At 50.7% G+C, this 20490-nt stretch overlaps 1 protein-coding gene across 1 annotated transcript in view; it reads right to left on the minus strand.

Moving 5' to 3' along the window:
- The window catches only part of BCO1 (beta-carotene oxygenase 1), a 42966-nt gene that overhangs the window by 3001 nt on the left and 19475 nt on the right, over positions 1-20490 (minus strand). Inside the window, 6 exon segments of the mRNA XM_086688828.1 lie at positions 1285-1396; positions 3740-3887; positions 5041-5068; positions 7078-7126; positions 15281-15538; positions 18281-18501. Of these exon segments, the coding sequence (XP_086544954.1) occupies positions 1285-1396; positions 3740-3887; positions 5041-5068; positions 7078-7126; positions 15281-15538; positions 18281-18501 (816 nt within the window).

The following is a 20490-nucleotide window of genomic DNA, read 5'->3' on the forward strand; positions in this document are numbered from 1 at the left end:
ATGCATGATTAGTAGGAAGACACAGCCCAGGCAGAAAACCACTCCCCACCTCAGGGAAGCAGCTGGCAGGCCCAGTGGGGCAGCTCGCCCTCCCCTGCAGGTGTGGACAGCCCCACCCGTGGTCCTAGTTGACCCCGCCTTGGCATCCCCGGAAGTGTGTGCAGAGGATTCTGGGGCAAAGACTGAATCAAGGAGGGAAAAGACCATTTGGTCATGCGGAAATCTACAAAAGAGAGGTGGGCCACAAATGTGCGTTTACCGGTGCTCTGTAAAAAAGGTACACGCTTAGAGATGGTTAAGAATTGTGTCCCAGCCACTGCAATGAATTCTCAAGTGGAAAGGAAGTGGGCTTTGTGTAGTAAACAATTTAATGTCCCGTAAAGGGAGGTCTGATCTTTCCTCCCGGGAGGTGACCTCTAAGCCCCTGTAATGTCCTGCCTCCTAAGAATATCTTTTTTTTTTTTTAATTTTTTTTTCAACGTTAATTTATTTTTGGGACAGAGAGAGACAGAGCATGAACGGGGGAGGGGCAGAGAGAGAGGGAGACACAGAATCGGAAACAGGCTCCAGGTTCTGAGCCATCAGCCCAGAGCCTGACGCGGGGCTCGAACTCACGGACCGCGAGATCGTGACCTGGCTGAAGTCGGACGCTTAACCGACTGCGCCACCCAGGCGCCCCAGAATATCTTTATTTATCTGGGGCCACTCTGATGATCTATCCTAGCAAAGCAATTTGGACGTTATCTTGACCTCCAGAGGGGCTGAAGGCTAAGGATCAACCACACAGCCAACCACCCATGTGTACACGACCAGGCACCTAAAAAGCTCTGACCCCAAGGCTTGGGTGAGTTGCCTCGGTCAGTGATATTCCATAGATACTGTTGGAGCTGGGGTGGGCCATGACCTCCTGGGACAACCAGACACTCCATGAATGGAAATCTCCTGGATTCTGTCCCATGAGCCTCTTTTCTTTCAATCTGCATCCTTTCACTGTGACAAACCACAACCCTAACAGTTTTCAGTGTGTTCTGTGAATCCTTCTATCGAAACCCAGGGACTGGGGGACCCCTGAACTTGCAGTTGGTGTCAGCAGTGACGGTGTTTAGAGGGACTCCCTAACTCACAGCTTTGGACTCAGAAGGACCCTGGCTTCAAAGCCTGGCTCCAGTGGCAGTGTGATGTGGGGGATGCGGAGGGAGGGTCACTGCCTCCAAATGACGTCTCTGACTGAGGGGTGATCACAAGCAGAATGCAGCAAGCGGGCTCCCCTTCCTGGAGTCTTACCATCATCCTCGCCCTTGGCACCCGGCATGGGGACAAACAGGGGTACTGCTGGCCAGCAGTGCTCCTGTCCCCATTTTAAGGATGACTTTGTGAGAATGTCGTATTTCAGGATCTGTATACCCAAAGAGGAGAGACATGTGAGCAAATTATTAGAGGGCACGGTCTTCCCCTGAAAACACACAGCAACAATTCCCACAGAGAGGATTAAGCCCCTCGAGTGGAGGCTACAAATGACATCTACCTGGGGTCCGTATAACAGCAGACACGAAAGCAGCTAGCTTCCTCCTCCACCTGTAAGCAGAGATCCTCCTGCCAAACCATAGCTAACACTATGCACTGAATTCTTTTAAAAATAAAAATCCTGGGGCGCCTGGGTGGCGCAGTCGGTTAAGCGTCCGACTTCAGCCAGGTCACGATCTCGCGGTCCGTGAGTTCGAGCCCCGCATCAGGCTCTGGGCTGATGGCTTGGAGCCTGGAGCCTGTTTCCGATTCTGTGTCTCCCTCTCTCTCTGCCCCTCCCCCGTTCATGCTCTGTCTTTCTCTGTCCCAAAAATAAATAAAAAACGTTGAAAAAAAAATTAAAAAAAAAAAAATAAAAATCCTAGGGGCGCCTGGGTGGTGCAGTCGGTTAAGCGTCCGACTTCAGCCAGGTCACGATCTCGCGGTCCGTGGGTTCGAGCCCCGCGTCAGGCTCTGGGCTGATGGCTCAGAGCCTGGAGCCTGTTTCCGATTCTGTGTCTCCCTCTCTCTCTGCCCCTCCCCCGTTCATGCTCTGTCTCTCTCTGTCCCCAAAATAAATAAACGTTGAAAAAAAAAATTAAAAAAAAAAAAATCCTAAATTTATCTGGTGTTTGACACTACATTGCGACTTTTGTGTGTGTTAAATAAACTAGTGAACTCAATGCAAACATTTAAAGGATAATACTATCCTTTTGTTGTTTTAAAAGTGCAAGTCCCTAATCAACAATAGCCGAAGTATGGAAAGAGCCCAAATGTCCACATGTCCACTGATGGATGAATGGATAAAGAAGATGTGATATATATATATATATATACATACACACACACACACACACACATACACACATACATACAATGGAGTATTACTCAGCAATCAAAAAGAATGAAATCTTGCCATTTGCAACTATGTGGATGGAACTAGAGGGTATTATGCTAAGTGAAATTAGTCAGAGAAAGACAAATATCATATGACTTCTCTCATATGGGGACTTTAAGACACAGAACAGATGAACACAAGGGAAGGGAAGCAAAAATAATATAAAAACAGGGAGAGACAAAACATGAGAGACTCTTAAATATGGAGAACAAACAGAGGGTTCCTGGAGGGATTGTGACAGGGGGGATGGGCTAAATGGGTAAGGGGCATTAGGGAATCTACTCCTGAAATCATTGTTGCACTATATGCTAATCTGGATGTAAATTTTTAAAAAATAGTAAAAACTTTTACTTAAAAAATAAAATAAAATAAAATAAAATAAAATAAAATAAAATAAAATAAAATAAAATAAAATAAAATAAAATATGAAAAAAAAACCCAACACTGAAGTTTGAGGGGCGCCTGGGTGGCTTGGTCAGTTAAGCCTCCAACTTCAGCTCAGGTCATGATCTCGCAGTTTGTGAGTTTGAGCCCCGTGTTGGGCTCTGTGCTGACAGCTCAGAGCCTGGAGCCTGCTTCAGATTGTGTGTCTCCCTCTCTGTCTCCCCCTGCTCATTCCCTGTCTCTCTCTGTCTCTCAAAAACTGAATAAACGTTAAAAAAAAAAAAAAAAACGTGCAAGTCCCCGGACTTCTCTTAATCCGTAACAGACCTGTTTCCCCTCAGGGTGTGGGACAAGTGGGGAGTGGCTAGGGGTGTGTGTGTGTGAACCTTAATTGTTTGCTCTGTACATTTTTGCACTGTTTGCATTTTTAAAAAAAGGTATTCCATTTTATTATTAAAAAATGAAGATGTTAAAGACAAGTGACGCGTGTATAACACTGAGTATAGTCCCTGGGATACAGTAATTGTTCAACAAATCGTAGTTTAAAAAACAAAATAAATGCTCCGAGTTTCAGCCCTCTGCTCTAGAGGGTGAGTTCCTTGAAGGCAGAGGCTGGGATCCCCCTGTTCACTTCCTTATCCTCAGTGCCTGCACGGTGTAGCACATGGTTGGTGCTCAATAAACATCCTAAATAAAGAAATCAATGGATGAACCATAGCCGTGACCTCCTTCCTGAGCTTCAGCCCCTCAGGTATGGCTCCCTCCCTTGGCTGGCCTATCATTGCTTTCCCTGTATTTTGTCCCACTGACCTCACTCTCTGATCTGCCCTCTGTCCCCAAAAAGACCTCCCTTTTCTGATCAAGGTCACCCAGTCTGAGATCCTAGAGTTCAGCTTTGCAGGTGGACCCGATCATTGCCGGGAGCACCAGCCCAAATCACACGGGGATTGGTACCTTGGTTGGGATGGGACTCCAGGGAACTTCGGCCGCAAAGACATAGCGGTAGGGCTTCCCGTTGTGAGCATAATTGATCCGAGGCAGCTCTAAGCCTGGAGAGAAGGACACGGCTGATGAAGTCCCCATCACCGCGGGCTGGGAACATCTACCCTTCATGCCAGGCTGGGCATCCTTTCCACAAAAATGGCTCCCTAATTAGATCAAGGTTGGTAGCAGAGCAGGGGGAGGGAACCTCTGATAATTACTCTGGCTCTATTAGAAGGTTCCGGAGCAAGGTAAGACAGACCTAGTTTTTTAAGTGTATAAGCATCTTTAATTATCCAAGATAGAAATCAGAGAGAATTGCATGATTAAAATCAGAGGCCACTGCAATTTTTTTTAAAGCTCTTCAAAAAAAAAAAAAAAAATACTCATGTGTGCGTGCACATGTGTGGGGGTGTAGACCAAAAAAAAGAAAAACCCTGAAACCGTGGAAAGGAGTCTCAATGGGGAATAGTTAAACAAATCTGGTGAATTCACATAATAACATACATAAAACTAATGTTTACAAAGAATTTTAATAATACGGGAAAGTGTCCATATCATAAGATAAAGTGTAAAAGGCTGGTTATAGAATTATCTCCACTATGTTACAAAAGAAGAGAAAAGGTTCAGAAGCACTGCTGGGGTTAGAACTTCCTTGTAGTTTATGTTTTATAGTGTATACCTATGGGTTTCATGTTTCATGAAATTTTTGTTGTACCTATTACTTTTGTAATCAAAAAGACCTGAAAATTTTGTCGACGTACATGCATACATACATGTCTGGTGTGTCAGGTTGAATCTCTAAGTTTAATGTTTATTTATGAGAGGAAGAGACAGACAGACAGAGTGTAAGCAGGGGAGGGGCAGAGAGAAGGAGACACAGAATCCAAAGCAGGCTCCATGCTCTGAGCTGTCAGCATAGAGCCCGATGCAGGGCTCGAACCCACGAACCATGAGATCATGACCTGAGCTGAAGTCACTTAACCGACTGAGCCACCAGGAGCCCTTGAATCTCTAAGTTTAAGCGCTGGGATGAAAGTCCCCTTTGTATGAAGTATTCCAGGCAGCTGGAGCCAACTGCTGGTGAAAATATGTCTGGGAAAAGAGGAAGCAGGCGGGAAGCATCAGTTATCAGGCTCTCGTGCCCCTGCATGGCTGGGAGAGGTGGGAAGATGTCCAGTCCCACAGGCAAGTAGTCGGGAGAGTTCCAAGAGATGTCCTGGTGAATGTGAAGAGGGACCACCCACATACAGAAATCAGAAAAAGATGCCCACAGTTGGCCCCAGACTTCCCATGGTGCTCCTGGGCCTCAAACCTGGTCTAGAATCGCACCCCGCCCCCCCCCAATCTCCACCCTGTAAATGACTTGGTTATGTAAAATATGATTCATCCCTGCGAATTCCATGAGGCTAATGAAGCCATGCTCTTGAAGAATCTTCAGGATGTAGGGAAGTTCTCAGGCTATATCCATTAAACGGAAGAAGCCATTTCTAAATATCCTGGATGGTATGGTATGCATTTTGTAAAACTATAGATCCAGGGGGTAAGGGCTTTGGAGCCTGAGAGACCTGGGTTCAGATCCTGACTCTGCTGCCTATCTGTGGGCAGGTTACTGAATTATCCTCACCTTTGCCATCCTCAGCTCTAAAACAAGAATAACACGTGCCAACACCTGCCTCCCAGGATTGTTCTGGTAACTTCTACTTTGTGCTGGACTCTCACTAGCGGCCAGGTTCTCGGTGAAGCGCTTCACGGACGCGAACTCATGTAACGTCAAGGACAACAGGATGACTGTCGGGGTGAGATGAGGCGATGTCTGGGGAGCCCTAGAAGAGGGCTGGCATATGCCAAGGAACCCACACCCGACAGAAAGACAATGGGGATTTCCAAAGGGTTGCCATGGACGGAAGGATTACGAGGGAGCTGTCTATTGCCATGCTTCTCAGCATTGCCCAAGTTTGCCACAATAAGCGAGAATTCTCTTCTCAGATGCAAAAGACCCAGAACGTTTTAAGCCTCCGTCTGCCCGTGCCATGTGGCGGGTGAGCAGAGATGGGGGTTAATGCCTTAAGAATTGGGACCGGGGCGCCTGGGTGGCGCAGTCGGTTAAGCGTCCGACTTCAGCCAGGTCACGATCTCGCGCTCCGTGAGTTCGAGCCCCGCGTCAGGCTCTGGGCTGATGGCTCAGAGCCTGGAGCCTGTTTCCGATTCTGTGTCTCCCTCTCTCTCTGCCCCTCCCCCATTCATGCTCTGTCTGTCTCTGTCCCAAAAGTAAATAAACGTTGAAAAAAAAAAAAATTAAAAAAAAAAAAAAAAAAGAATTGGGACCAAGATCTATACATTCACTTCTAAAGATGACTCCCATCGGTGGGGGCCCCACAAAGAGCCTGTTCAAGCATCCACAAGATGCCGTTTACAGCAGGGGTTCTTATGGGCAAAGCTGGGGTCATCCTAACAAAGTCCCCAGGACGGTGTCCCTCCAGATGCCTGAACCCGGTAGGGGGCAGCTGACGTGGAGAGCAAGGCAGAACCGCGCCCTGCCACCCTCTAGCACCCTCGTTCCTTGCCCGTGTTGAGCACAGACCTCCCCCTCTAAGTCACGCTTTTGTCACGTGCTGGTGATACACTGAGCACAGGAACATGGTCCCTGCCTCATAGGCTCCTAGGGCAGCAGTTCTCAGTCAGGGTGATGGTGCCCCCAGGGACATTGGCGATGTCTGGACATGTTTTTGGTCGCGCCAATTCAGGGTGCAGGTGCTACAGGCATCTGGTGGGTCAAGGCCAGGGATGCTGCTCTACATCCTAGCGCCCAGGATGGCCCCCGTCACAGAGAATGACCCAGCCCCCATTGTCAGGGGTGCCCAGGTTGAGAAGACCTGCCCTTACGGGTACGACTTTTATGGGAGGGGTTTACACGCTGTGTCGAGCCCAGCCTCTCTGAGCCATTTTCTCCTCCATAAAATGGGGCTGATGGCCCCTGTCCCGCAGGGTATTTTCAAGGGGTAAAGTAGAAATGCAAACAAGCTGTCCCTCTTCAGTAAGTCAGCCTTTGACAAATTGGAGCATTTACAGAGGCCAGCTGTGAAATCATCCAATAAGCACCCCCACCCCCAGTGCCCTCCTGGGAGGCGTTTGAAGATACGCGAAAGAGAACTGTCCCCAGATGCTTTCTACCGGGGCACCCCAAGAGCCTTTCCGTTTGCCCCGTGTCCATGCACAGCTCTTCTGCATCAGAAGGAGGTACTGAGAGGCCTCGGGGGATTCCTGAGGTCCTGCTCCTTCCCTGAGCATCCGGAAGGGAGGCAATTTACTTGCCGTTGTGGATGCCGGTTTGACTACATTTGATCCCACTTCTGCATTCTGAAAGAACCAGTTTTCAAGAAAAAAATCGACCACTTGTTACCCAGAGCAAACAAGTGCTATACCGTGTATGTTTAACAAAGTGGTTTAGGGGAGCCTGCTTGGGATTTTCTCTCATCCTCTCTCCTTCTCTCTCTCAAAGTAAATAAATAAACTCATAGCATTTAAAAAAAAAGTGCTTTAGAGGATGTCATCTTTCAAAAAAATTTTTTTAATGTTTTTAATTATTTTTGAGAGCGTGAGAGAGCACGCAAGCTGGGGAGGGGCAGAGAGAGGGGGAGACACAGAATCCGAAGCAGGCTCCAGGCTCTGAGCTGTCAGCACAGAGCCCGATGCGGGGCTCAAACTTGTGAACCACGAGATCATGACCTGGGCTGAAGTTGCTCAACCAACTGAGCTAGCCAGGTGCCCCTAGAGGATGTCATCTTCTTCTGGCCTCATGTAAACCACAGGAAGCAGCTATTATATTATTGGTATTCTTTTTTTTTTTTAATGTATATTTTGAAAGAGAGAGAGAGGGAAGGAGGGAGAGCAAACACACATGCACAATGGGGAAGAGCAGAGAGAGAGGGAGAGAAAGAATCCCAAGCAGGATCCACAATGTCAGCACAGAGCCCAGCATGGGGCTCGATCTCATGGACCCATGGGATCGTGACCTGAGTTCACATCAACAGTTTGACGCTTAACCGACTGAGCTACCCAGGCGCCCCTGTATTATCAGTATTATTCTCATTCTCTGAGAGGGTGTAGCTGGTAGGTGGTGGGATGAGGGTCCCTAAACTCCTGGCTCTTTTCTACTACTCTGGGCTACATTATCTTTCACAGGTAAAACTAATGTGCTAGTAGGTTCTCACTTTTTTTTTTTTTTTTAATTTTTATTTTTTTAAATTTTTTTTTTCAACGTTTATTCATTTTTGGGACAGAGAGAGACAGAGCATGAACGGGGGAGGGGCAGAGAGAGAGGGAGACACAGAATCGGAAACAGGCTCCAGGCTCTGAGCCATCAGCCCAGAGCCCGACGCGGGGCTCGAACTCACGGACCGCGAGATCGTGACCTGGCTGAAGTCGGACGCGTAACCGACTGCGCCACCCAGGCGCCCCGGTTCTCACTTTTTAAATACTAGGTGATTCACCTGTACAAGGCTGCATCAGCCATTAAAAGGATGTTTATAAAGAGTTCATAATAACATGGGAAATGCTCATGAGAGAGTACTGACAACTGCAGCAGAGTAAATTGTATACGCAGCCTGAGCTCAATGAGGTCAAAAAAAAAATGACACTGAAAAGAGCCTGGGGGAAATACACCAAATACTAACAAGACAGCAGGCAGTGGAATTATGGGGACTTCCTTTTTCTACACTTCCCTGTATTTTCAGGACTTTCTCCTATGAAAACCACTGCTGAAATGAAAACAAACAGGCAATCATCATTACTTGGGAGTCAAAGATCGACCAAGCACATTCCTTGGTCTCAACTTACAATCAGACTTTGTTTAGGGTCTTACCCGTCGTGGTTGTAATCCAGGAGAGGGATTGAAAACAACTGATTATTTATTGAGCTTCTACTATTCCCTGTTTCCCTACGTAGGAGCCACGGGGCCTTGAGCAAGTTACTTAGTACCTGGGAAGCCGCTGCCTCATCTTTACAGTGAGGTACAGCAGATGTGTATATGTGTAAAGAGTGTATATAAAGAGTGTATATGTGCCTCTAAGTTATTGTGCAGGTTGAATAAAATAATCCCTGAAAACAGCTTACAGGAGGGTCTGGTTAACAGTCAGTGCTAAATAAAGGCTAGTTGCAAGCTGATAACACCACCATTGTTTTATTATTACCATTGTTGTTATTATATTACTCACTATACCACCGGGGGCGAGCGCAGGTCAGATGATGGAGGAGAAGCAAGACGGAGTCCCTGCCTTCACGGAGTCTACAGGGCGAGAGTTATTGTTATGGCTGACTTCTCCTCATTTAAACTTTTCTCTACTTCCCAAATTTTCCAAAATGGGATTTTATAATTAAATGAAACCTGTTTGAGTGATAGCAGCTTTTTGCCGGGAAGGGGATGCTAAGGTACTGCATCCTACAGCAGCCGGGCTGCAGGGGCCCTTTGAGATTTGCTTAGTTCAACCCCTCAACTTACAGAAGAGGAAGCAGGCCCGGAGAAGGAAGGTGATTTGTCCAAGGCCACAGAGGGAAGAAGAGTTTGGGCCCTTCACACTGCAAGTCTTTCGCTCCAAAGCAAGAGCACTGCAGGCAGTAGGGCAAAGCAGGTACAAAGGCCCTGAGGCCAGTCCCTTCCCATCCTGCAGGTCTCTGCTCAAAACATCCCCTCCCTTGACCACTCAATCCGCAATGTCGCCAAGGCACAGCTCCCAGGAAGGAACTGCTGGATGAACGGAGTGGATGCGTAACTCAGTAAGCTTTTCCTTCCACTGTCAAGGTGCAAAACATGTGCTTCACAGGGTGGCTGCAGGAATTCAAGGAGATGAAATGCGTGAAAAAGTCCCACCCTGCACCCGGCATCCCGGTGCTGTCTTGTAAACTGAAGTTCTGGAATGCCTCCTCCTGCATCGAGCCACAAATCGGCAGAGGCTCTGCCTGGTGCCTTGTCGTCACCCGACAGCAACAGGCCTGTTGTGCATGCCCTGGGCTTGTGTCTCGGGGAGTCGGTCTGCAGAGACTTATAATTCTGGCCTGAAACTGGTCAGACTGGTTGAGGGATAAACTGAATTTTTCCACATAGCAGTCACCAACGTGACTCAGCTGCTTTTTGTGGCCGGCGTGCTCAGCTTTGGGAAGAAACAGCTTTCCAGCCCAAATTCAACAAAACCCTACAGGTTTGTTTTGAAATCCCCCAACTCGAGGCAACTCTGTGCAAAGCAGCCATCTCGGTAATTCCCCGAAACACTGGCTTTGGGGGTCAGAAGCCCTGTGTGTGAAATCTGGCTCTCTGGCTTTCTGTGTGAACTTTAGCAGCCTCCCCCCACCTCCCCGGCCCCTCAGCCCCCAGGCCTCCCTGAGGCTGTTCCGTAGTTTGTAAAATATGGGGGCGATTCGTAACTTTTTGAATGGGTGGTGAGCACAAGTGAGGTTGCTTTGACCTGCAGCTGAAGACTAGTTACAATTAAACAATGGTGATGAAAACACTTGGGCCAGGGCCAGGCACATTGTAGTTAGTAACTTGGAGCCAGAGAGACACGCATGCAAATCCCAGCTCAAAATCCCACGGATATTTCTGCAATGTTGGGCAAGTTACTTTCTCTCTCATCCGTAGTCATGGGGATAGCAAGCAACTCAGAGGGGCGTCCCACTGATTAGATGAGAGGCTTGCAAAGCATTTAATAGTTCCACAAATTTTCAGGACCAAGAAGTAGAGCGGAGACCCACGTACCCTATGTCTAAATGCGTTGAGCAAACTGTTACATGAAATACCATTTTCTCCCCCTCCTCGATACACAGACCTTCATGACGCAGAAGTGCGCTGTCCGAGAGGGCAACCGCTAACCACATGTGGCTATTTACATGTTACTTAAACTTAAGAACAATTACACATCCTCTTCCTCAGCTGCACAAGGCACATTTCAATGGCACACGTGTCTCGTGGCTACTGCCTCAGATAGACAGAGAATGTGTCATAGCCGCAGTGGACTCTTGCACAGTGCTGGTCTGGAAGGATGTGTGAATTTGGAATTCTAGGACTCCTTGAGTTCGGAGCCAGAATAGGGTGGCAGACAAGGGCCAGCCTCTGGGCCCGGGTTCTTTGTCCCTGTCCCCCCTTTCTTCCCACTGCACAGAAGCCCCAGCCAGCACGACCGAAGCCAAGAGCCAAATTCTGGCCACCTTGTGGGTCTGAGACCTGTACACCAGGGGCACGGCCTGCCTTTAGGAAGACAGAGGCAGGTGCTGGAAGCAGTGTTGGGGCTTTTGGGGGACGGAATTCACGGATCCCAGGTAGCTGGTTCGTGGCTGGGGAAGGGGAAGGCACCTGGCTGGGTGGGCATGGCCCCTCGGCCCGAAGAACCCCCCACTCTGTGAAGGAGGGACACTGCCAGAGAAAGTCTGGCTTAGGGCCCCCCAAATGCCCAGGCCAGAGCAGGGGCCCCTCTTGCTGGGGTCTAAAAGCGAAAACGACATCTAACACAGGTCCCGGCAGATAATGAGCTCTCAATAAATGGCAGCTTTTGAGGTGGGGGAGGGGGGGTGTCTTTGTTTTCACATTTAGGATCAAGACAAAAACCCAAACTACTGAGCCAGGAGTGGAAGCCACCCCTCGTAGGTCCACAACGCCGCCTCCCACGGTGGCGGCTTATGCAAGGATAGCTGTCGGAAGGGAAGGCTAGTGCTCACGAACCCCCCCCCCCCGGAGGCAGCCCCCCGGAGCCCCGCCGGACGCGCAGGGCGGCCACAGAGCTGTCTGTACGCGCCCACGCCCCTCCCAGCCCGGCCCCGCCTGGGACAACCCCTGCACCGCCCTACAAAAACAGGCCACCGTGCCAAGGGGCCCCACCTTCCTCTGACCCCAGCTGGCCCAAACGCAAGAGAATCTGGGGCAGCCGGGACATCCCAGACTTCTAAGTATACTTCACTCTTGCCCATTCTCTGTGGAGAGCACTGGCCACTTGGGAAACGTTCCCAATGTTAAAGACAGACCCGCGTCCTTTCAGAGACCCACTCATTTCTCATCCGCACGTCATGCGTTCATTGAGTTAAAGTGGTTAAAAGCTTAACGAGGACCCTCCAAGGGCCAGGCCCTGTGACGTGCGTGGGATAATCAGCTGACCGGAGGACGGGCTCTGGCTCTCAGAGCTTCACGGGTCCGGTGACTGAACAAGCTCCCTTGCCGGGGACAAGGGTTCAGCAGGAGCTGCAAGTGCCATTGGCACGTACGAGGTCCTCTGAGGGGAGCGATGACCCTGACACCTGTAGGGCCAACAGGAATTTGCCAGACTGAGGTTGGTTCTCCCTGCTTGCAAATTGAAAGCCTCTGTGGGCTGAGACCACGCCCTCGTGCCCCCCCCCCCTTCCAGGTCCTCCACCTCCACCCAGAGGTTCTGCCTTCACTGGTCTACACTGGGGTCCGCCCAGGTGTGGTCTCAGAACCCCCAGGTGAGTCCAACCTGCAGCCAAGTCAGGAGCAGAGGCCTGATCCGAGTAGGACAGGGTTTCAGGCAGGGGGACAGCCATGAGCAATGGCCCCAGACTGAAGGGTGCCCGAGGCAGGTGGTATCTCCTTCGGTCTGTCCTAATAAGCCTTTGGGTAGAACGGAATTGGAGCTGCCAGACCGGGACATGTCTGCCATGGGCATGTGCTCAACTTTCCGATTTCAATACGCAGGCAGGGCAACTTGAAAGTGAAGCATGGAGCCTTTTTAAGGGACAATAAATAGCAATTAAAAAGCGTGGCCAGGGCTCACTCTTCTTTGCTGGTTTCAAAGCAGTAGATGGTTCACACGGTGGCTTTTCAAAATCTACATGCTGAACTTCTTAGCTTGGTTCCAAGGAAGCAAATCATTTTTCAAGCACGATAAAAGGCTATAAAATCCTCGGTGTGTGGGCAGTGGGAGGGAGTGTTTCCTGTCCAGGTTTCATCCCCAGGCTGAGGTCGGCGTGAGGCAGGGCCGGGCCTCGGGATGTGCACCTGTGTGCTCTGTGACACCACCTCCCACCACTGCTTCCCGGAACCAGGACACCAAGACTGGCCCTGCTTGGCCCTGCGGGGCTGCCCAGAGTGCAGACCGCAGAGGCCAGGAGCCCATGTGACGACTTCGTGGAATGGGGCCACTCACTCAACAGCCCTGAACCCGGTGAGGAGAAAGTTCACTCCTTTTTCTCTTCCCGATCTTTCCGACCGGGTCAAGGAGAGTCTGAGTCAGGTGCCATTAGCTCTTTAACACCTAGTACTCTTAGGACTTTCTTCTCAACAAAGAGGTGAAGTCCTGGCAAGCCGCGGTTATCCGACCAGAGAGTAAGACCTCTGCTTTATTGCCACTGCTTCCCCCGGCTTGTCTTCCGATTGCAGTGAGCGATGCTCTCTTTCCAGTGACTAGCAACGGGTTACCTCTCAAGAGGGAGATGGTTAAAACAAAACACGATTTTTTAAGGGTTAAATTGAGGTGATACAAATGAAAATCGGGACAGAGATAAACCAATGACGGCAGATGGGGAAATGCCGACAAGACAGGAAAGAACCCCGACTCCGGGACCAGAGAAACCTGGGTGCACACGCAGGCTCCACTGACTGATTGGAGCCCGGCAGTGAGGTGGGAGGAGGCTCCCTGGGCCTTCTGTCGGAGTGTCTTCCACTTCCCAGGCCTGCAGAGGGGGACCCGTCTGGGCTTTTTCCAGGTGTTAGGCCTGCTGGGCAGAGCAGGAGAGTTGCACCTTTACCAGCTACGAGTATGCACGGAGAGACAGGCAGGTGCCAATCATGCCTCTGCCACTTGGGGCATGTTCCTGAACCTCTCTGGGCCTCGGTTTCTCCACCTGTAAAATGAGGACATGAGGACCTCTCCCATAGGTTGTTTTGCTCATTAAGTGAGGCAAGGAAAATAAAACGCCTAGCAAAGTACCCGGCACATACAGTGCATTTAGTAATAGGAGCCACCAAAATCGAGGTGAATTGGATTTGCTTTCATTTAAATTAATTAAGTCGTGAAGTCAGTGAGTTCTGGAGCCAGAAGTCTCTGTGGCCTCTGGGAGCATCACCCTAATTGAAGATAATGTCTGGCCTCGTGGTCATTTTTAATGCAAGACGCGGACGATTCAATAGCAGGGCATTAGGTGAGTGAATAGTGACGAATCCTGGCCTGGGACCGTCACACGAATATTTAAAATGATGTTGCAGAAGAATATTTAATGTCACGGGGAGATGTTTAGACACACGTGTAAGTGAAAACAGTCGCACACAAAACAGTATGCACATAATCCTCCGTGAAAAGGAAGGAAGGGCTGATGCACGCTGCCAGAGAGACGCACCTCCGAAACACCGTGCGGAGGGAGGGCAGCCAGCCGCAGGGGACCACCTGGCACCTGGGTCCACGTACATGACGTGTCTCCAACAGGCAGATCCTCAGAGAGAGGAAGGGGATTAGTGGTTACCTAGAGCTGGGGGAGGGGCGTGGGTTAAGGGGTGCAAAGTTCCTTTCCAGGGTCATGAAAATGTTTTAAAATCCATCGTCGTGATGGTCACACAACTCTGTAAAGATACTAAAGGCAACTGAATTGTACACTTTAAATGAGTGAAACGGGTGGAGGCTATGCGAAATTCTATCTCCATAAGTCTATTGAGAATTCTGCGATCTCCTCTAAAATTAAGCAATATATAAAATATACGTATATATTTCTAAATTTTAGAGAAGTCATACTACACAGAATTTTTAACTGCTCTATCGAGAGACATATTCATGTGCATGTGTGTTAGATCTGCATATACACAGATACATCTACAGATGTACCAATATGGCTGTCTAGTGAGAGTGAGACTTTGGAGGAATACAAATATATCTACAGTAGGTCTGTGGGTTTGTTTCCTTTTTATCTAATCTATATTTTAAGTTTTTTTTTTTTTTTAACTTATTTTGAGGGCAGAGAGGGAAGGGGGGAGGGAGGGAGACAGCGAGCGCGCACAGGCACAAGTTGGGGAGGGGCAGAGAGAGAGGGAGAGAGAGAGAAACCCAACCAGGCTCCGGACACTTAACCAACTGAGCCACCCAGGTACCCCTCCCTAATCTATATTTTCTAAGGCTTCTGCTATAAATACGTATCATTCTTGGAGAAACAATGAAAAGATGTGTTTAAGAACAGCTCACTTTGGGGGCGCCTGGGTGGCGCAGTCGGTTAAGCGTCCGACTTCAGCCAGGTCACGATCTTGCGGTCCGTGAGTTCGAGCCCCGCGTCAGGCTCTGGGCTGATGGCTCAGAGCCTGGAGCCTGTTTCTGATTCTGTGTCTCCCTCTCTCTCTGCCCCTCCCCAGTTCATGCTCTGTCTCTCTCTGTCCCAAAAATAAATAAATGTTGAAAAAAAAAAATTAAAAAAAAAAAAAAAAAAGAACAGCTCACTTTGGATTTCAATGTCAATCAAGCCGACGCCAAAGTAACTGCCCACTTGGGCTCACGACGCCCCAGGAATGAAACGGGCGCCCGTCCCGCCCATTACCTTGTCCACATCGAGGGGCACGGCGAACCTCTGGAGGGTGGGAATGGAGGTGAGCCTGGAGTTCTCCTCCAAGTCCTGGTTCAGGTTGGCCAAATAGAAGAGCTGATAAAGGCTGCCGTCCTCGTAGGCGATGACGTCAAACACAAGGCAGCCGTCCTCTTCGTAGGCGTTGACGTGATGAAGCACCACCATGGGGTCCGTGTGAAACCTGGTCGGCACAGGCTTCCCAGTCCTTTGGTCGATGATGTGAATGTAAGTCTGAAAGAAGACGCGCATCCAGGGCTCAGCCTTCCCTCTGCTGGCCTGGCGCTGTGGCATTGGGTACAGGATGGGATGCGGCCTTGCCCTCCACTAGCTCGTGACCCTGAAACGTCCCTTGTCCCAGAGCTCCGGCCACGCAGAAGCCGAGGACACGGGAGCTGCCTGCCATTACACGTCTGTGATCACCTCCTTCAGATGGATCGGAGGGAAGCTTTGCCGCTGGAGCCTCTGCACCACCAGGAGGACTGCCTGGAGGAGTCCCCGAGGGTGCGCTGTCCCCTCCCCACCCCCTTCCCTTGACTGGGACTCCAGGTGGGTGGCAACGACCCAGCTCCCTGGCAACAAATGGCCAAGCTGGGGAGAACTGGCCAGTCCTCTAGCCCTCCCCGGGTTCCAGCCACAGCTGGATCCCCTAAAACCACACCAGCCCTTCGGCGGCCCCTCTCCCGACCTCCTGGTTTGCCAGCTTGTCGCAGCAACCTCCTTTATCCTGGGGGCTGCAGCAGGGAGAGACCGTTCTGGTGGAGGAGCCCCATGGGTATCTGCACACACCTCCGGCTGTCATGCGGTGGTATCGCTCTGGGTGGTAATTAGCCATATCTGCAGCCCCACTTGCCTAATCCAAAGTAGGTGTGGGGGTTCTTCCTTGTGGCAGCTTTGGCCCAGCCACCCTCCTTCCGAAAGGCAGGGCGGGACTGCTCCAGGCTGTTCCCTGGTCACCTCCTCCCAGCGTATCCACCTTTCTCTCCTTCCCCAGAATCTAGCTTTGAACATTAAGTGGGAGTGCAGAAGAGGAAGGCTTTGACAGCCTACGGGCGTTGGAACGGGCAGGTGACTACAGAGGTAATTATTTTAGCTCTTTTCTTCTCCATGACCCCAATTCCTGGGGTCAGGCACAGGAGCTTTTAAGAAAGCTCTCTTCTGAAAAAAATTTTTAATGTTTATTTGTTTTTGAGAGACAGAACGTGAGCAGGGGAGGGACAGAGAGAGAGGGAGACACAGAATCCAGAGCAGGCTCCAGGCTCTGAGCCGTCAGCACAGAGCCTGACGTGGGGCTCGAAGCCACGAACCACGAGATCATGACTTGAGCCGAAGTCGGATGCTTAACTGACTGAGCCCCCCAGGCACCTCAGAAAGCTCTCTTCTAAATGCATTCTAAAACCCTTCCCGGGGCTTTCTGCCCTGCCTCTGGGGGCTCGGTCTTCCCACTGTGGGATTCTCTGAGGGCCACGGGATCTCCAGGGGCTGAAGAGAAAACCCAACTACCGCTAGCTTCCCTGCTGGCCCCCTTGGCCCACTGTTCATTCCAAAAATAGAGAGAGAGGGTCTGTGACATAGGAGACACTTTTTCAGTAAAAAGAGAATAAAAGCAAGCCCCTGCCTTCATGGAGCTTCTATTCCAGTGGGGGGAAAGGCCAGCAGTCAATGGTCAAGTAACGTGCCAAGGACAATGAGCACCACTGAGAAAAATGAAGCCAGGTAGGGGACAGAGAAAGCCTGGAGTGGGGTCTGTTACAGATTGGTTCATCATGGAAGGCCTCAGGAATCTGGACTCTGAGGAAGGAAGCGATCTGGGGAAGGATATTCCAGGTGGAAGGGACAGGAAATGCAAAGGCCCTGAGGCAGGAATGTGTTAGGCTGGTTTGAGATACAGGAGGACCAAGAGGGAGGCTGGGTGAGCAGGAAGCCAGTGGTTGGGATGTAGACATGTGAGGATTTGCAGGCTGGTCAGTGAAGTCTTGGATCTTATTCTGAGGAAGGTGGGAAATCATTAGAAGGCTCTGAGCAGAGGAGGGACCTCACTCTCCTCGTGGAAAAGGACAGGTTTTAAAGAGGTGGCCAGCCGCAAACAGGATGCATAGTTGCATATGTACATAAAGACGTCCATAATGGGCAGAAAGGGGAGAGGGATGTCAGGGCATTGTAGTGGTTCCCTCTGGAGAGGGCACTGGCCGTGGTGGGGGGAGAAGGGACTTGATACGTTGCTTTCTATACTTGGGTATTGTTTGAATAGAGGACACTAAGAATTACTGGATATTTTTCACAAGTAAAAGTTGACTTATTTCAACAGGAAGTAAGTACACACACATATCCATGCATAGATATATTCATACGCATACAAATGTACACACATATGCAGACATCCATATATACAGGCCTGCATATACACAAGTGCAGACACACACGTGTGCTCACATCCATGCTTTGAGCACGCAGGTGTGCCTGAATGGAAGCTGTTTCTGTTTACCACTGGTGGAACGCTCTATCATTACGATGTCTAAATCATCTCTGGCTCTGCTTCCCTGACATTGTATAGTGGCTGCAGGATGCTGAAAGGGCCTTGTCCATGGACAGTGGAAGCTGCAAGGAGCCCGGACATGGGTCAGGACTGAGGAGTGGCCCTTGGCTGAGGGGGCCGCCTGGCTGATGACAGCCGGCTTGCCCAAGGCCACACACTCACCCAGGGACAGTCCACTCTACTGACTCAGTGAGTTGGGACTTGGCTCTCTTGCCCTAACTCAAGACCACTCTGCAGGACCATCCAGCTTCAGAACTCTCTGGAAGCGTGGCCGATGCTTCCGGGGAGACTGCCCGGTAGCTCACTTCCTCCCTCCCTTGGAAACCTCCTGCATGCTAACCTCCATCTCAGCCTGCTTCCCGGGATACCCCACTCTGGCCATCCTGATGTTGCGGGCTCGGCCGACCCAGTGGGGGCTGGGAGTCTTGTCCGGGCCTTACCTGGTCCTCCCTGTGGAAAGCCAGGCAGGAAGCCCAGTTCACTCCCCGGATGTACGCAGTTGACATCTTGAGGACGTCCAGCTTGAAAGGCTGCTCGAGGAAAACGATGTAGCTCTCGGTGACTCCGAAGCTGTGGTAATAGCTCAGGGAGAGGAGCGAGCGGGAGGTGATGGAACCGAACACGTCTGTGTGCTTCAACGGGTTCTTCCCCTTCGTGTCCTCTAGAGAAAGGTAAGCCTGAGGAGCAGTGCGGGGCCTAGCTGCCCCCAGACAACGCCACGATCACCTGCAGCTGAGCCTTTCAAACTGACCTGGTCACTAAGAAGAGCCTTTGGGTAAAAGCCGACAAGTAAACCGATGAAGGGGTTGGGGGCTGGTCGGGGGTTAGGGCTTCTCACCAAGGCCTACCCGCCTCTCCTGCTCTGTGAGACCCAGTGCTACAATCTGCAAACACTGAGCCACAGAGCTAGGCTTCTGGGCCAGGGCCCGCAGCGCAGCCTGGGGACTAAGCCCAGCCTCCAGCTGCTTCTAGCATCAAGGTTTCTTTGGAACACAGCCACACTCCCTTCTTTCACAGGGTCTGAGGCTGCTCTTGCTTTGGAACTGCAACGGCGTTGTTCAGTAGTTGTGACAGAGACCACAGGGCTGCACAGTGTCAGGTATTTACTCTTGGACCCTCTACAGAAAAAGCTTGTCAGCCCCTAGCCTGGAACAATGCCTCTCGTGCACACGGATTATCTGGGATTGTGATAAAGTGTGGAGTTTGACCCAGTAGATGGGGCTGGGGCCTGAGGGTCTGTATTTCTATTAAGCGCCTGAGGGATAGGGCAGCTTCCCAGGCTTCAACTTTGCTTTTTGCTGGGGACCATCATCTGATACATATTTCGTAGGGTTTCCATGAACTTCTTTCGGCACTGCCCATTCCCAAACACCTGGGAGACTAAGTACCCGTTGTGATGTGGGGCTGCTATATACCTTGTGATGATCCAAGCAGGCTGTAGGGTTCCCATTTTACAGACGGGAAACTGAGGTGCGATGGAATGGGCCCGTCATTATGGCCAAAGGCACAAGGTTAAGCCAAGAAGACCCGGCCCCCCGCTGAGCCTGGCTGCCTCCTCTGTTATTAGCGAGAACAACACTCCCAGAGTGAAGAGAGAGAACAGAATGCAATAATGGGGCAGCCCAGGCTCCAGCGAGCTCTTATTCTCCTGCAAGGGTGAGTCACCAAGGGCCAAAAGGTCTCCCCACCCAGGCCTGGGGCTCATTTATAATGAGTTACCTGCAAGCGTCCCCACCTTTCTTGTGGCCACCTGTGCACACCATAAACAGCTGGCTGGTGGGAGGGGTGCTGTGGGGTTGTGGGGTGGTTCTTTTCTTCACAAAACAAACGGAGCACAAAGCAGACCAAAATGAAAAGTACCCTGGCCTGGGAGGCAGGAGGCGGGCGCGAATCCCAGGGAAGCCGCCGGCGTGGAGCAGGCGATCAGAGAGGAGCTGCTGGCAAGATGTGGGGGCTCCTGTCAGCTGTGTGGTGGTGGGCATGTCACCTGATCCCCCTGGGCCTCATCGTCCTCCTTTGAAATAGAAGGTGTTAAACTCAAATGCCTAGACCTCCCCTAGGTCTGACGTTCTAGGATTCTGACTAGGCTCTATATTCCTCTATTGGCTTAATTCATGGGAGTTCCATTTAACAAGAATACACTCATTGTGCCCTCTGACCTTAGGGGCTCCCTAAGGTCTGGAGCCTGGTAATTAGCTCAGGAGGTGCTACAGGACTATGATGGAGGGCACCAGCAGGGGTCACACATGGAAGCCACTTGCCCTAAACTTGTAAGTTCTGCCCTGTCTCCTGAGTCCTGCACAGCCACCCTCGGGGGGCCTGGTTTCCTGGGTATGGTTCCCAGGAGGGTCCTGGACAAAGAAGGGCCAGGAGCCTCCTCCCTCGGGAACATGCAATCACAATGGGCCTGGGCTTTGCTCCACATTCCTGGCCTTAAATGGAGAAGGTTCAGAAGGCCCAGAGAATGGGGTGGGGGTCTGAAAGGCTGACAGTCTGAAGCAGGGCTGAGCCCCCACAACAACACTGGGAGCCTGGCTTCAGGGGCTGGGATGAGAGTGGGCAGCACAGCTTTGGCATACAAAGTTTTGTGAGAAAACTAAAAGATATCAATGGAAGGAAGGAAGGATGGATGGAAGGATGTTTGATGGGT

The sequence above is a fragment of the Puma concolor genome, chromosome E2 (genome assembly GCF_028749965.1).
Source record: "Puma concolor isolate L17-30 chromosome E2, mPumCon1.1.hap2, whole genome shotgun sequence".
NCBI classification, from domain to species: domain Eukaryota; kingdom Metazoa; phylum Chordata; class Mammalia; order Carnivora; family Felidae; genus Puma; species Puma concolor.